This window comes from Stegostoma tigrinum, chromosome 2, assembly GCF_030684315.1.
Source record: "Stegostoma tigrinum isolate sSteTig4 chromosome 2, sSteTig4.hap1, whole genome shotgun sequence".
Classification (NCBI taxonomy): Eukaryota; Metazoa; Chordata; class Chondrichthyes; order Orectolobiformes; family Stegostomatidae; genus Stegostoma; species Stegostoma tigrinum.
This window is the reverse complement of record NC_081355.1, coordinates 102,793,779-102,811,095: the sequence shown is the minus strand read 5'-3', so window position 1 is coordinate 102,811,095 and position 17,317 is coordinate 102,793,779. Positions and strand designations below refer to the sequence as shown.

General features: G+C 40.9%; 1 protein-coding gene across 2 annotated transcripts in view; it reads left to right on the top strand.

The window, feature by feature from the left end:
• The first annotated feature begins 813 nt into the window (after nt 1-813).
• Nucleotides 814-17,317, top strand: part of ankrd28b (ankyrin repeat domain 28b) — a 178,459-nt gene continuing 161,955 nt past the window's right edge. The window contains exon 1 of one of the 2 annotated variants that reach the window (XM_048552073.2): nt 814-886. Coding sequence is in view for 1 of the 2 variants with exons in the window: in XM_048552083.2 (XP_048408040.1) it covers nt 1,008-1,034 (27 nt within the window). In the remaining variant the exon portion in view is untranslated. The other variant, XM_048552083.2, reaches the window with a different exon arrangement.

Genomic DNA, 17,317 nt, shown 5'->3' with positions numbered 1-17,317 from the left:
AACTACCCCCCCCGATCCCCGCCCTCACACAACTACCCCCCCCGATCTCCTTCCTCACACAACTCCCCCCCGATCCCCTTCCTCACACAACTGCCCCCCCGATCCCCTTCCTCACACAACTGCCCCCCCCGATCTCCTTCCTACACAACAACCCCCCCGATCCCCGCCCTCACACAACTCCCCCCCTCCCAAATCCCCATCTTAAAATAACTCACCCACAACCCTGATCCCTGTCCTCACACAACCAACCCAATCCCTGATCTCACAAAACTACCCCCCCAACTCCGCCCTCACACAGCTCCCGCCAAACCCCGATGCCCGCCCTCGCACGGCTCCCCCACCGATCCCCGTCCTCACACAACAACCCCTGAATCCCGCCCTCACACAACTCCCCCCTCCGATCTCCTTCCTAACAGAACTGCCCTCTCCGATCTCCTTCCTCACACAACTGCCCCCCGATCCCCATCCTCACACAACCCCCCCCCCACCCCCAGACTGATCCCCGTCCTCACACAACCACCCCCTGAATCCCGCCCTCACACAACTCCGCCCCCCCCCGCCGATCTCCTTCCTCACACCAAACCCCCTGTCCCTATATAACCCCCCCAACCCCCATAGTCACACGATCCCCCGCAATCCCCATCCTCCCAGATTGAGACTCAGTATGAAGAGTGAGTGAGTGAGTCTGTGCCAGGTCACACGCTGCCCCTACCCGAACCTGAACCCCCCCTCGCTTCCTCCCGTTTCTCAGGTGAAGGGGTCAAAGGGGAGCGCTGACGTCCATCGAGCTCCTGCTCCAATGGTTGCGGTTGTTGTTTGCGGAGCCCGTGGAGCTGGGGGCCAATGGCCGTGGAGGTTACTGCAGGGTGCGGGTGGCGGTAATGTTGTGAGTTTGGGTTTTTTTTAACGTTTCCGATTTCCAGGATTTGCGGAAAATAGAGGGCGGCCTCGGTCCGGGGCCTGTGCGGTAACCGCTGAGCCCAGCTCTGCACAGCCCGGGGGGCGCCATGGTGTTTTTCAAGCTGCGGGACCAGGTAAGTGCCAGGCGGAGAAGCTCCGTCTCGCAGCGTGGGGGCCGGAGTGGGGCTGAGCAGGGCGGGGGGTTAGTCAGTGGGCCGGGCCGGCATGGCCTTTCCCCCGCCCCCTTTCTCCCTCCCTCCTCTCTCCAGCTGGCAGTAGGGGGTTCAGGTTCAGTTCTGGGGCAAGCAGTGTGGTCTGTGGGCGGTCAGACTGAGCCCCGGGGGCCTGATGCTGGACACCTCCCCCCGCCCCATCTCCCCCGGCTCTCTACACGTGCTGCCCAGGACTGCTTCCTCCTGGACCCTGCAGCAGGTGGCGATTCAAGAGTTCGATCTACCCCCTCCACCCCCTCCCGCTATACGGCCAGCGGTTTGGGCAGGAGGTTTTCATGCAAGGAGAAGTCGTGAGCCTTTGGTGGTGATCGTTACTCACTTCTCCAACATGTTGATGGTGACAAAGTCAGCTAGATTCCTGAATCTACTCCGCTGTAGTTTCTGTGCTTTTGGAATCATATTCCGATTGGCCTGGCTCTTTGTAGGAGCTAATGACAAGTGTCCTTTTAACCTTCTCTTGCTCTTTGGACGACCTCAGCTTCTTTACATTTCTGAAGTCATTCAATCTCTCAACATCGTCCTAACAAATCTCCTCCTTACTCCTCCGTGGTTTTGAATAGGGGATTTCCCTGGTGATTTACAAATGCTTAGTACAACTTTATATCGTTTTTATATTTAAGCCCATGTTTTTAAAGTTTAGGTTGATGTGCATTTTAATGGCTTATCACAACTTATTCACCCACCAAGGTCTCTCTCAAGCAGTTTTAAAAATAGTGCGTTTCTCTTTTTTGTTACGTTACCTACATTTTCTCACTGGTAAAGGAAATGGTTTGCTGACCATGTTCCATTTAATGGCTGGTATATGTCATAGGTATGCAAAAATAACCCAAAGTGTTTCTAAACCTGCAGTATGAAATCCTGTTACACCACAATAGAGATGTACGTGTGCATTCACAGGAACAAACCCATATTTTGTCCTCAGCTGTCTAGTGCTGCAACTTTATGACATTAATTTCCCTTACTACCCAAACTCCTATAGCCTTTCCCTACTTGTTCAGCCTGTTATGAAGGTACGGTGGTTTCTTGCTGCAGGAATTGGAAGCTTATGCCCAAGTTGCTTTTCCATGTCAACGGAAAGAGTGTTGGAGACAGTTTATCTGGAGAAGGAACTGGTGAATGCAGTCCAGCCCTTGACTTTAGATTTAATACATCATTCTTTATGCATATCTGTGTGGTGATTGAGAGCAGTATCTAGTCTGTGCCTAAATCACACTCTTGTCCAACTTGTGCAGTCTTTAAGTTAATGTGATAACAAAGTTTTAAGCTATCTAGCTTTTTATTTAAAAAGATTTCACAGAAATTGCAAACAACGCATAATTCAATCCAGTTGTCAATAAGTTTAATTTGACCGTATTCACAATGTGAATTTTTCCTTGGCACTATGGTAGTGGCTGTCCCAGTGTAAGAAGTACTTTGGGAAGTAAGGTCTGGTGTGGAGCAAGTAAAATGATTGAAACTGAAAGGACAAGGGAGTTTGAACCTGTAGCCTGAGATAAAGAGGAGAAAAGCATTGGCTTCTTCTGATCTTCACTCACTGATTTGTTCTGGGTGATGTGCGTATGTATCTTGAGAGAAGACAGTCTGCCCCTCAGGCTCATCATGGTAAAATGGCCTGATAACATCTATGCTACTACAAAAAGAATAATCTCTTTTTGTGCTACCAAAGTAATTTCCATGGCGTCGTGAATCAGTGCCTTCAAGAGAGATGAATAAGGCCTTTTTATTCTGGAATGTGGGCATAATAATATTAGTTAAATAACATAGGGATCATAAGAGCAGTTAAACCTCAATTTATCGTTTCTTTTGAAAGTTACTGTAATGTCAAATCTCATTTGAGATTCATTTATTTATCAATTTATTCATTTATTGACTAAGCTTTTACTTTTTCCAAATGTTAGCGTTCATTTTTCATTTTAAATAGTGATGTTTCAGCTGTTAATTTTTTAATCAGTCACTGGTATTAATTTACTACTTTATCAGCCTTGGGGACCATAGCATGTTTTATATAGTATAAGCCCTGCTGCTTATGCAGTATTTTGTTATTTCATTAAATAAAAACCAAAAGAACTGTGGATGCTGTAAATCAGGAACAAAAACAAATTGCTGGAAAAGCTCAGCAGGTCAGGCAGCATCTGTGAAGAAAAAAAATCAAGAGTTAACATGTGGGTCAAGTGACCCTTTCGTCACAGATTCTGCCAGACCTGCTGAACTTTTGCAGCAACTTCTGTTTTTGTTATTTCATTGCCGGTAAACTGAGATCAGTATAGTTCTGATTTCATTTCATCCAGTTTCTTGCAGGGATTTTTTGGTGATGCCTGCAGGGTATTACAGTCTGTTGCATGCAAGTACATCTCCTGGGTGACTGGGACTTTGTCAAAACTGCCATTTATATCCATTTCGACTCTGAAGAGTCCAGTCAGACAAGACTGTTAAGTTTGCTTTACTGCTTGGATTCTGAATGTGCGGGGAATTATAGATTGCACACATATGCCGTCAAGGTGGTGGAGGCACATAGAGATGGACAATAAATGCTGATGATGCTCACATTGCATTAACAAATCAAAAAAGGATTGAAACTTCCTCAGGTCAGCTTGGATTGTTCCTCCTTGAGGAGGGATTCCACTCCCGCGAAATTCATACCGTACATGACCACCGGGAGGTTATCCTACGTGCCTGCAAAATACCTTGGAAGCTGCGATCATTCAATTATCCTTCTGTTCTAGTCACATCTTCCACAGGTATTCCTGCCTCCATAAAGAGTAGGTTGCTTCCTGGAGATTAAAGTTACTCCTTACAACCTGTCTGATGACTCCTGTGAGAAGTCCTATCACTGATGCGATAGAGTGGTATAGCAGTTGTCCGCATAATCACAAGGGCAATCATAGAGCAAGCCATAAGTTATCATTTGGGTTCTCCTACTAGAGTGGAGTACCCTTCCACGTAACCCATCTCCAGAGTCCTGGGTTGCTTTGCCTCTAGTTCCTTTTGTGAAGCTGCTAGTAATGAGCAGGATTTCACAATTTGCTACTCTAGTAGTGCTGTCGTGAAAGATGTGTAATGTAATTGTGTTTTTGGATCTTATGTTAGAGACAGATGGATATGAGTCAGTTCTGATGAGTTTCGTTTTAAAGGTATGAAAGTCAAATTAGAATATTAACCTGAATACATCAGTTTAGAGGATGCATTTGACAGCAGTCGAGTGCCTGGGAGAACTCTCATAATTTTATTATATAAATTGTTTATATGGTTAGGTTTATGACAGGCACAGTAAACGTGTTGAAGCCATTAGTTTAGTTTTGACTTCAGAATGGAATGTTGATAAGTTTTAGTCCAGAGAACATAGTGTACAGGTCAGACAGTAGAATAGATTTTCCGCACATCATTTCAGGGGAACTAGTCACCTCAGAAGTGATTTCTGGTCTGGAGCTTCCAAGTGAGAAAAGTTAGAATAAAAATCTTGATGTTTTTGGAACAGAGAAAGTTTAGATTATCAAAATTTAAAAGGGATGCATGCAGTAGACTTGAATCTCCACAGCTCAAGAAAGAGAAATGGGGAAAAATCAGTTAAGATTTAAAAAGAAGATATTGAAGTGGGATTGAGAGTCTCATGGATAGCGTTGAGAAAAAAGTTGAAACTTTTAGGATCTATTAAGCCAGGTTTAATACTGGGATCTGACCTGTCCAGTATTACATCAGCTGAGATCATAACAGCATCCATGTTACTGCTCTCTTGCCAGATTTTGTTCTGTCTTGGGTAAATGTGGGTGTATATCAAGGCTTTGTTGAGTGCACAGGAGTCCTGTGATAGTATGTGCTCAGAGCTGCTCCTCCTGTTTTTAAAAAAAAAATCTATGGCTGCCTCTTCTGTTAGCCGTGAGGGACCTGCACTGTCGATGGAAATTGATTAGAATTGGTGTGTAAAAGGAGCCAAAATCATGACATTTGTTAGTGATGATATTGGTTGAACGTGAATGAGAGGTATCACTGAAATGATTGTGATATGTAATGCTGTCACTAGGTATGTCAGAGAACCACACTCTAATGCCATGCCAGTGAACGGTCCAACCTACCTGTGCTGAGAACCATCTTCTGCAAAAAGCCCAGGGCAACTCTTGGTATGTGCATTCTTTCAGTAATGAGAGAAATCCCAAATCTGAGTGAGAGGTGGATCCTGAAAATGGGATCAAGTAGTGCAGAGATAGCTGAAACAAATGGGACCCTGGCCTGATACCAGCAGCCACCATTACCCATCCCACCTGACTCCTTAACTAATAAAAAAATAAAAATTTGGTGCAGGCACAGGCTCTTCACCCTTTTTAAGCTTTTTCCCATTTTATAATATCGTGTGTCATCTGATTTGTGGCTTCAATTTTACTTTCATATCTCCCCCTGTGCCCTGAGACTCTAGGTTGACAAGTGATTTAGTTTAACTTCAAAGTTCAGTGGACCTGCCTACACTGTTCTGAAAGAAAAAGTGACAGATCTATTCTGAGGAAGAGAATTTTTCTTCATTCTGTTTTTACTGGACACCACCTTGTTTTAAATCGACTTGCCTCGTTCTAGCTCCTTCTGTCGGAGAACAATCCTTTTTAATATTCACCGTCAAATTTCCTCAGGACTGACCTGTTTTAAGAGGAAATTCCACTCCATGTTGAACGAGCAGAACCTCAGTGTGGAGGAGGTTGGTTTAAAATAAATAGTAAGGAAGGAACAATGTTTGCTCTGAAATCCATGTTTGTATTTGTGAATCGACATGAATAACTCACCCAGTTGCAACTGTGTGAACTGTCACTTCCATACTTTAAAAATAAATCTATTTGGGTTGTTTTGTGCATCTTTTAGCTTTTAGGAATATATAAATAAATGAATTTGTCTTGTATGTTGTGTAATAGATGAAAAAGTGCTGAAAAGTTCATGTTCAGTAATCACCCAACTTTAAATCTCCATGTTTTTGTATTCTAAATCCAATAACTGTCATCAGTTTTCTTTTCATGGTGCAAAAATGTGATTTGTAATGGGTGCTGTGGAGCAAATTTCAAGCATGCCCTACAATTAGTGTGTGACTGCTGAGAATTCATAATAGATGCAGGAACTGATGAGGTTTTAAATACTGATAGTATGTTTCCTTACTCTATTTTTCATTGTAGTTAACTGGCTTTTGTGGTAAAAGCTGAAGAGTGAAAAGGGAGACTTCACTGTTCAAATATATGGCAAATACATTTGCAAATGGCATCAAATTTCACCTATTTTACGACTCTGAGAAGTTGTCTGTGTGCAGCGTGGAAGCTATTATAATATAAATGGTTTACGTATTGCTTGGATTAGATGAGCCAGAAATATTGCTTTGGTTACGTTACATGAAAGGTCAAGGTGCTGGTTGTAGGAATATAGCAGACTTTAAAGGTGATATTTGAAGCCAACCTGAAACGAATTTTGAAAAAAAAGTTTGCACAACACCTTTCATGACTTAAGGATGTTCCAAAGTTCCATACGGTCAATTTGGTACTACTTTAAAGTGTAGTCGCTGTTGTATTGTAGAAAGTGCAGCAATTACTTTTTGTACAGCAAACTCCAGTAAGCAATGATGTGAAAATGACCAGATGATATAACTTCATGTGCTGACCAAGGGTTCTGTATTGATCAGGACAGGACAAACTCCACTTCTGTTTGCAATAGTGCCATTGGATCTTTTACTGCTCATTCTCAATTAAGTTTGAGGTCATGTATCTGAAAATCGTGACTGAAAAGTTAAGCAAGTTTGATTCACTTACTGCTAAAGACAGAATTAGGTTCCTTTGGAAATGGTTTCTTGCAGACAAGAAATGTACAAGTTGAAATATTATGCTATATGTGTGCAGCACTGCTAATTCTCAAATGAAGTAACTTAACAAACTAATATGTATTACTTAAATATTGAGGTGCAATTAAAAGAAATTTACCATGCAGTACTTTAATTTCAATTGCCCATCCTTCATCTAGTGGCACGAGTTGGTTGATGCAGATATCAATTTTTATTTTAGTGTGAAGAGACTAGCTGCATTGACCAGCTTGTATTAAATGGAGCCCATGTGGAACCTGGAGGAATACCAACAGTTAAGAACAGAACAAGTGGGTCTTAGGGCAGGGGGTGAAGGGAATGTGGGAGAGAGCAGACGAGTTGGGGCAAGGTCACTTGAATATGCAGGCCATAGAAGATGAGGTGTGTGGCAAATGACGTTTAAATGAAACTGGCAGTGTTAAATGCTTATAGTGACACTGTTTAATTAACAACATTAAACAAAACATGTTCAAGTAAGTCAGTATTAGGCGGGGACTTGCTTTATTGAAAAAGAAAACTACAAGATAACCTCATTTCTTATTGTTTTACTCATTACTTGTTTAAATTTTACTTCTTCCCACCCACGCCACATGATTCAGAGGTAGAATTCCAAATGCTTCAACAGTTTAAACCTAGTTAACTGTAAGCAAGCACAATTTTAAAGTAACTGAGTTTAAAAAGCCCCAAAGAATGACACATGCTGGAAATCAGAAATAAAATCAGAAATTACTGGGAAAAACTCAGCAAGTTAAGCTGCATCTGTGGAAAGAAGGCAGAGTTAATGTTTCGGGTCTACTGAACCTTCTTCAGAACTGGTTTAGAAGCTGTTAAAGAAGAAAATGGACAGCAACATTGCTGCATCTTTACTTTTCTATATAGGTCACTGCTTAGCTGCTTGCCTCTTCAATGAAAATAAATCAACTAGCTTGGAGTGGAAATGATACCTGCTTTTCGTGTATATTTGGCAAATTCATCAGAGGAGGAATGAGTATAGGTAAAGAGAGGGAAGCAAATGGGGAGTAAAAGCATTTTTAGGGGCAATGATCATATGTGTAAGCCTGAATTCAACCTTAGTTGGAAACTAAGTGTTTGCAAGTTGATTTTTTTTGACAATCTTTTTTCTATTGTAATTGAGTATTGTTGAAATATTACTGTGTTAAATTAAACTTCTGATTATGATACATGTCTGAGAATTTTTTCTAATAAAATCACAGATTTGCTGAGAAGGATTATTCCATGCCTACCATATTCATCTAACAGTAACCCACCATGGTTTGTACTCGCTTCCCAAATTGCCCTTTTGATCTGCTATGCTTTATGGACTATTGGGTTCACTGCACAGAGTGCAATGCTTGTTGCTGCCAAGGCTTCAACTTTAGATCGTATAAAATTCGCAATGGCTCTCCTGCGTTGTTCGCTGAATGTATTTCCTTGCTGTAACTAACACATTTTTGGAATTTCATCTTGGCATTATGTTGGTTGTGAAAATTTCTTATGCTAGCAGCTGTTATTGATCTGTTTTTATTTCTAAATAGATAGCTCCTGTTTATAGTCTTCATACTTGCTACCATTTGCTAGCTGTATTGCTCAATCATCTTTTTGCTGTTGTGTTAGGCATTGTTGAGGCTTGAGGTAGCTATAAATCTCTTGTGCAGATCGTCAAAGTTAAGGTTTTAAGGAGCCTACGAGCAAATACCTTTTCATGTGAAACGGCCCCCTCCTCTCCAGCATTCAATGAATCCAATCTCATTGAAACTTAAAGAATATTGTGAGGGCTGAGTAGAGTGGGTATGGAGAAGATGTATCCACAAGTAGAAGAGATGAGGACTCAAGGGCACACGTTCGAAGTGAACGGATGGTTTTAGCACTAAGATGAGGAGGAATTTGTTTAGCCAGAGGGTGGTGAATCTGTGGAACTAATTGCTGTGGAGGTCAAGTCATTAAGTGTATTTAAGACAGAGTAGATTCTTGATTAGTAAGGGGATTAAGGGTTATGGGAGAAGACAGGAGAATGGATTTGAGAAACATATCTGCCATGATTGAATGATAGAGCAGATTAATTGGCTTTAATGGCCTAATTCTATTTCAGTATCATATGGTTATGGAACATGCCCGAGCTGGTGTGAGTTTGGGTATTGCAACGTTTGAGAACAGGCTAAGCCTCCAGTCTGTAGATTTGAAGAGATCGAGTGATTTGCAAATCTGGTGCAGAGTGAGCCAAGGCATGGCTTTATATTGCAGATTTATGGAGACCAGTTTGTTTGTTTTAAGGAGGGGTCGGAAGTATTTTCTATTCATGTCAGAGGGTTATTGACCTTTCAGGTGAATTGTCATTGTTGCGTAAATGAATGGGGTCTGTCATAGAGCATTGTTTGACAGTGCAGATTTTGAAGGTCTGTTTTACAGATCTCAACTTGATAATTACAGTTATATTATGAAGCAATTGCAGGATTATGGTGAAGTTTCCTGAACATTGTGGTCCAGTAGGTTTGCAGTCTACGAAACTGGGATTTACAGATTCACATGCGTTGGTTAGCTTGATGGATGCAATGAAGAGTTACTAATAAGTGTTATTGACATTTTCCTTTGACTTGTCTGGTAATAAATACCATATTAGAGGTTCCTCTGGAAGATCTAAAGCCATACTGTTTGGAGGATTTCCTCAAGCATGAGTAGGAGAATACGCATCAAGAGTTTTCATGTTATGGAGGAAGGGAAGTACAGCAGTAGTTTCCATAGTGTGATTTATCTTCAATCATGACCAGATTCAAGGAGGATGTATTCCTGGAGTAGGTGTCCTAATAAAAGTATCCCTTAACCTTTATGCATGCAGCTTCTGTATCACCATAATACTGGTCAAATAGACACTTGCAGAACTGCTCACATCAGTTAAATTATTAATTAACTTAAACTAATTAGTAATAATTAATTATAACAGCGGGGCAGTTTTGTGCTGTCATTGTCCGCATGATCTTGACGAGTTGGCCATATTTTGTTCTGAGCCACGATGACCAAAACCTGCACCCGTTGCAACTTTCTTTTCTCTTTTGCACCAGGTGAGATATACTCCTTCATCTGTTCAGTTTCAGCTTAGAATCATAGAATCCCTACACTGTGGAAACAAGCCATTCAGCCTAACAAGTCCACACTGACTCTGAAGAGCATCCTACCCTGACTTACCCCTTCCCTATCCCTATAACCCTGCATTTCCCATGGCTAATCCACCTAACCTGCCCATCCCTGGATAATTTAACATGGCCAGTCCCCCTAAGCTGCACGTCTTTTGGACTGTGGGAGGAAACCCTCGCAGAGGTGGTGTGCATGTTGAGAACCTTTTGAACTGCACTTTGTTTATCACCTTTCCCTGACAGTGCCATTCACAGTGGCACAAACAGGCGCAAGGGACCCCTGAAATATTATTAATACAGTAGTGAAAAATGATCTTGATTTGGAGGAAAATAATGTAAAATCACTTTGGTTGTACATAATAAATGGCAAAGGAAGAGCATCTTTGGTGAGAATTGTTTATAGTCACCCTGACTGTAGGATTGAGTACAAATTAAGAAATAATGGGGCTTTGTAATGTTCTGTTTTAATCATAGGTTCTTTTAATTTCAGTTGTAGATTAGATGAATCAAATTGGCAAAGATAGTTTGGGGGATTAATTGATGATGTATTTTTGCAAACAAGTAAGACAGTTGTATTAAAGATCTGCCCTTGTGGTTTGTGAAGTTGGTTGCTACAAAATTGTTATCACAGCCCTTTAGGAGATTAGAAAAGAAGCAGAATGGCAGCTGATGGAAGAAGGTGGTGGTTACATCATCTTCTGGAGTTAAAAACCTGAAGAATGACCCAGGATACATGGAATTGGATTCACTACCAGGAACGAACTTGTTGATGGACTCGTAGAGCTCCCTGTTGGTATCAACAATTACATCATGACTGTCCATCTGCAACTTGCCAAAAACTAGCAGCCAACTATCTTGAGTAAGGACTCTAACTCTTGATGATGTTGATGAGTCCAGAGAAAGCTTTTTCTCCAACCAGGACACGATACTCATTAACATCTGTAAGGAAGGTAAAATTATCGTCCTGAAGCTTCAATAGCAGGGTTGGAAGTGATGCCCAACTCTGGAAAGGAACCATCAGAAAGGGAGGAGTCAAGATTTGTGACTTGGGATTCTCTTGTTCACCGAATATGCAGAACACCAGCTGGCTGCCTTTTAAACGATGTTGTATCAAAATGACAAGAATCAGTGTTGGGTATCAACAATTTACAATGTGCATTAATGACTTGTTCAAGAGACAGGCTATATTGTTGCTAAATACAAATACATGAAGGAAAGCAAGTCGTGAGGAAGATACAAAGTCTGCAAGGAGTTTATACATAGGTTGTGAGTTAGCCAAAAGTCAGTTTCTGTACGGTGGATATAAGACTATAACACACAGGAGTGGCAGTAAGGCCATTTGGCCTATTGAATCCACTCCGCCATTTAATCATGGCTGATGGGCATTTTAACTCCACTTCCCTGCACTCTCCCCGTAGCCCTTAATTCCTTGCGAGGCCAAGAATTTATTAATCTCTGCCTTGAAGACATTTAACGTCCCAGCCTCCACTGTACTTGGTGGCAATGAATTCCACAGGCCCACCACTGTCTGGCTGAAGAAATGTCTCCTCATTTCCATTCTGCATTGACCCCCTCTAATTCTAAGGCTGTGCCCATGGATCCTAGTCTTCCTGCCTAATGGAAACAACTTCCCGGTGTCCACCCTTTCTAAGCCATGCATTATCTTGTAAGTTTCTATTAGATCTCCCCTCAACCTTCTAAACTCTAATGAATACAATCCCAGGATCCTCAGCCGTTCATCATATGTTAGGTCTACCATTCCAGGGAACACCCATGTGAATCTCTGCTCAGTGCTTTGATTTGAAATGTTTCTCCTACTGGGAGCATTAATCATTTCATGTGGTTTTGTTGTCAAGTCCTATATACCACTGTGACCTGTTCTTTGGTGCTGGTTCACCTTGCATTTCTGCATGGTAGTTGCTTCACATAAAAGATGTACCTCATTGGAGTGAATCCAGGCAAGATTCACAGTCTGATGCCAGGTATGGAAGAACTCTCATATGAGGCGAGGCTGAATGGATTTGTCCTGTACTCTTGGAATACCGAAAAATGAGACATGACCTTATTGAAGCATATAAGATTCATAGAGGACTTAACAGAGTAGATGTCAAAAGTTTGTTTCCTTGATGGAAGAGTCTAGGTCCAGAGGCCGTAGTCTTAGAATAAACGATGAGGAGGTTTTTTTTTCCTGAGTGTTATTCATTTGTGGAATTCTTTACCCCGGAGGGCTTTTGGGGCTGGGTCGTTACATTTACTCAAAATAGAGAGAAATTTTTAATCAGCAAAGGACTCCAGGGTTATGGAGAAAAGGCAGGAAAGTGAGGTTGAGGATTCAAATTTCCTGTCACACTTTTACTCCTCCAGCTGCTGTGTAGCTGGAAGTAGTGCTCTGTACCTGGCCTGCCCGTCCTGAATAAAAGAACTATCACTTTTTCACCGGATGAAGATCAGAAAACTAGTTAAAGTGTAAGATGTAATCCAGGAGCTTCTGCTAGACCTTCCTTTACTGCTTGTTGGTCACTCGTTCCCTCTCCACCCGCATTTTATTAATATGTGACGTGTTTCTATCAAGAAGTATGAAATCCACAAAACACTGAACCCTGCAAATGCATACCATGATGTGGAAGTGCTGGTGATGGACTGGGGTGGATAAAATAAGAAGTCACATGACACCAAGTCATAGTGCAACAGGTTTATTTGAAATCTCAAGCTTTTGGACTACTGTTCCCTTGTCACGTGAAGTAGAGGGAAGTGCACAGGCTGCTTCCTTCCACTTTACCTGACAAAGGAGCAGCATTCTGAAAGATTGTGATTTCAAATAAACCTGTTGAACTGTAACCTGGTGTCATGTAACTGCTGACTTTGCAATTGCACAGCAGGACTCTGAAATCCAAAGCTCATGTTACTTGAGCTGGCAGTGTTTCTCACATGTATGGCCATTCAGGACTTTCCAGATGGTACAACATCTACGTTCCACAGGGCTGAGGTGCCCTGCCTATCTTGCTTCCTAGTTTATTAGCTGGAAATACTTAACCAGAAACTCATCATTCTGTTGGTTTTGACATCATTATCAGCTGATTTGCAGTTACAATTATTATTGTTGATTTCACCGGAAGCTCTCTTGCTGAGTTTAACTGCTCAGCCTTTTCTCAAGTCAACTGCTCTTCTGGCGAGGAATTACTTGTGTTGATATGGCATATTTCACCTACTTTGAACTCCCCTAAGAATCACAGGGGAAGAATTACTTTTGAGATTTAGTCATTCTTTGTGCAGGCAAATATAACAGTCAGTTTATCCACAGTATGATTCAAAAATCTGCAAATTTAGATGATTCCTCTTCTTTTAATCTGTGTTTTGAGTGTATTGGCCAGGGCATATAGTCAATATGCTCTTGTCTGGCTAACGCCGTGGGATTCTTTATAATCACCTGATCCGCTAAATACACAAACATCTAATCCAAAAAACTTTGTATCAATATAGTATTCCCTCGGTACTGCACTGAATTACATTGTGTACTGAAGTCTGATGGTTGGTGTTGAGCGCATTAACTTCTGTCAATGAGCAAAAATTTCTGTTACTAAGCCGAATAGCACATTTCTGCCCAGCTTCAAACAATAAAAATGGTCAATTTGATGCTTTTTGAAACTTTGCAGAAATATCATGTCCTGTTTTGTATTCCATTTGCACAATCCTGTTCATTTACTTGCTATCATTTTCATTAATCTACACTGTTTTCTTGTACTGCAGTACATTCAATTCAGAACCAATTGCTTAGAGTTTATTGTAAAGCAATGGCAGCAATTCTGGAGTCTGCATCTATGTAACTCAAAGTGGAAATCCAGAAACTGCTTTCAGGTGTTCATATTTCCAATAAGGCAAACTGTTGAAGTCCACTCAGTTTGCAATCAAGTAGTAATCACAACTTCTATGAATTTGCCTTTCATGCCTTTTTTACTGTAAGAACTATTGATGCAGTTACGTTTTTGACTGGGCTTTTAGTAAAAATGGAAAAGCTGGAAATGTACAGGCCATGCACCACCAATGAAGGGAGAAAGAGAGTTGACATTTTCATGTCAATGACCTTGCATAGATTTTGCTGGAAAGCTGACCTGCAGTGTTACCTTTTTCTCTATTTCCATGGACCTGTTGTTTCATTTTCAATTCTCAATGCCTGCGGTATTTTGACTTGCATGCGTAACTGAATTTTTAACATCATGCTAATTTTCATGAGTGCTGAACATGCTTACTGGCTCATCAGCATTGTGCTAAGGTGCAGACAGCCGTAGGAAAATGTCTGACATTGTCAGTTGTTTTTGAATATAGCCTACTAACTTGGTCTCAAACATTAACGCTATCTTTCTTTTTATAGGTGATACCAGACCTGTTCTATTTCTTCACGTTCTGTTTTTGTTTCAGATCTCCAGCATCCCCAGTTCTTTGTTTTACTATATATGTCTATAGGACTAACCACAACACATGACAACACAATTACACTGGAGGGCAAGTTATAGAGATTTTCATTGGACTTGTAATGAGGTTTGTGACTTGCCAGATGGTAAAAATGATAGGATCTGAGTCATGAATGAAATCCTACACATGCATGGGCAATCAAAGACCCACATGCAATGTCCCTGAATGCCGTAGATTATCTATGACTGGTTCTGCACAAGACATTTACATTGTGAAGGAATCTTTCACTTTTGTTAGATTGTAGAAGCAATTTCCGTTATTGAGTTCAATTTCATTGGCATCATGCAAATGTTTTGTATGAGATGTCCTCTAGGCACAATGCCACTAATATCTGGTTACTGTGAGAAACATATCTGCAACTAAATTACCACTAATCACCTACCCTTTGACTAGATCTGGTGTGTGAGTGACGCATTGCTGCATTGAAAGCTGCAGTTTCATCTAAAATTTTTCTTACACACTATTAATAAGTTCTATTTCATGCTCAATTTCACCTTTTGAAATGGTGCACTCAAACCACCTTTCTTTCTCCAATGCTGTAGTTGAGAAATGTGCCAGTAGGATTTATGTTGCTTTCTGCTGCAAGCCAGTGTTCAGTAGTCAATATCTGCTTTTGGATTCCAAAAGCTTGTGTGCATTACAATGTCAGCTTTATTGGCGATACCATGAGTAGTTCTCTAGCTGCTGAAATTGGTCATTTTAAATGCTGTATAATAACGGCTCCTACGTTTGTGAAGAAGGGTCCCAACCTGAAACGTCAGCTTTCCTGCACTGCTGATGCTGCCTGGCCTGCTGTGTTCCTCCAGCTCCACTGTGTTATCACAAGCTATATAATGTGCAAACTTGAATGGCCTAAATCTCTAAGGTGCTCAGATACGCTGGAGGAGTAAAGTGTGTCAAAACTTTGAGCAACTTTAAGTTGATTGTCTCTCACTACTGTTTTGCAGTGAATACACAGGTGGTTTTCTCTGCTAACAGGATGCTGCCGTCAAGATAAAAAGACCTTTAACCTACCACATAAATTAGTTATGTAACATGAGTTTCACTGCACCTGTAAGGGAAGGAATGGATGCCATACATTGTCCTGACTGGCACATTTCATCAAACAATACATTTTTTTTTACTCTATGCATTGGGCAGTTTTCTCTGTCCTCACCAGCCCATTGCCTGCAAAATGCTCAATATTAGTTGTGATTCTGTTATTGGACAACATTTACTTAAAAAAAATCTGACTGTATTAAGAATTGCACCAGAAATCCCCTCAAGATTATCAGTCACACTCACTATGTAACTCATTTGTGTGTCAGAAGCTGCGTTTATTCACGTGCAGGGCCCTGTTCTTAGTAGAACATACAGCTTGTTCCTCAGTGACAAAGCTGTGTTGGAGGCAGCCGATCCCTGCTGCATCCCTTGGCCAACCCCTGACAAATCAGAGTTGACTTTTCTGTTTTGATTTCATTCAGTTAATTTAAGATGGTTAACAATCCTGCTGTTAACCATCTTAAATTATCCATAATGCTATATATCACCCTCTTCCCATACTGTGTAAGTTATAGTTTATTTTCTATAGTTGGTTTTCTTCTTTTCAATTCTGATCCTAGACAAAAACCTTTGACTTCATGTCTCTCTTTAGCAATGTTTGAGTTCTGTCTTACCAAGCGATTTAAATGTAAGAGGTTTTATGTGGATTGACCAACAGAGAGATTAAGACACCTTAAAGTTATGGGACATTTGTGTAACTTTTGATCTTGCAGTGATCGTTTAGAGAAAAATTTGAGCTTCCAGTAGAGGGCCTACTAAGGTAGTGTCTTTCTTCTAGCTTGGCAAAATTATGAAAACTTAATACTTCTTTTGCCATTGCCTTTTTGATTTGCAGCTTTAAAAGAGGTGGAAGAAAGTTATCGGTGACTTAGTTACTGTACCTCCTTACACATGCCACTTTTGGTTACTCTGACTTAAAAATACTTTTTAAAGCTAATGTTTGTATTGTGGTTTGTCTTTTTAATGTGAGGTAAAGATGATAGTTGGCTACAAATTCTGTACTGCCATTTCGAACTCTCCAAACAGGGAAAAAAAAATTCAGTGACTCTCCAAACCATGTATACTTTTTGTTCCCTAATTTACATGAAAGCACTGGTTTCCACTTAGGTGCCTTTCTTTGCTGTTTTAATGAAAGGTAGCTATAGATTTCTTTTACATGCACCCTATCATTTGAGTATGATACAGTTTTCTTTATGTACATTTGGTATGTTGAACTTTTTAAATGTTTCACATTGAGTTGTATGACTACTTTGATTCCCATTGGGGTTACTGAGGTCGCATTTAGAGTTTTAAAGTCTCACTCCTTTACGGTCGTAATGGTTGATTGTGTAGAGAAAACTGTGGCGCAACAGACCTGGATTCAGTGGATTAAAGCCAAAGAGCATGGAGAACTCTGAACTTAATGTACAGTTTAGCCTTGGGGGCAAATTATGAGCAGACTAAGATATTAGTGCAGTGATTGGTATAGAGACTAGCAGTATACATTGCTGAGTTGAGGAGGTGTATGATAGCTTCATATTTTACTACATTTCTGTTCCTGTTTCATTCTTTCTAGGACAAGAACAATGTTTTGTAGGAACCTGCAACATGACTGAAAATGGGGAGGGGAAGTGGGGTTTGTAAGTGTCTTTGGAGGGGTGCAGGTTGGGGAACGAGGATTGGTAAGATTGAGTGAATGAGGAAAGAAGGATTGATGATTGACTGAGTAATTATGGGGTAGAAGGTGA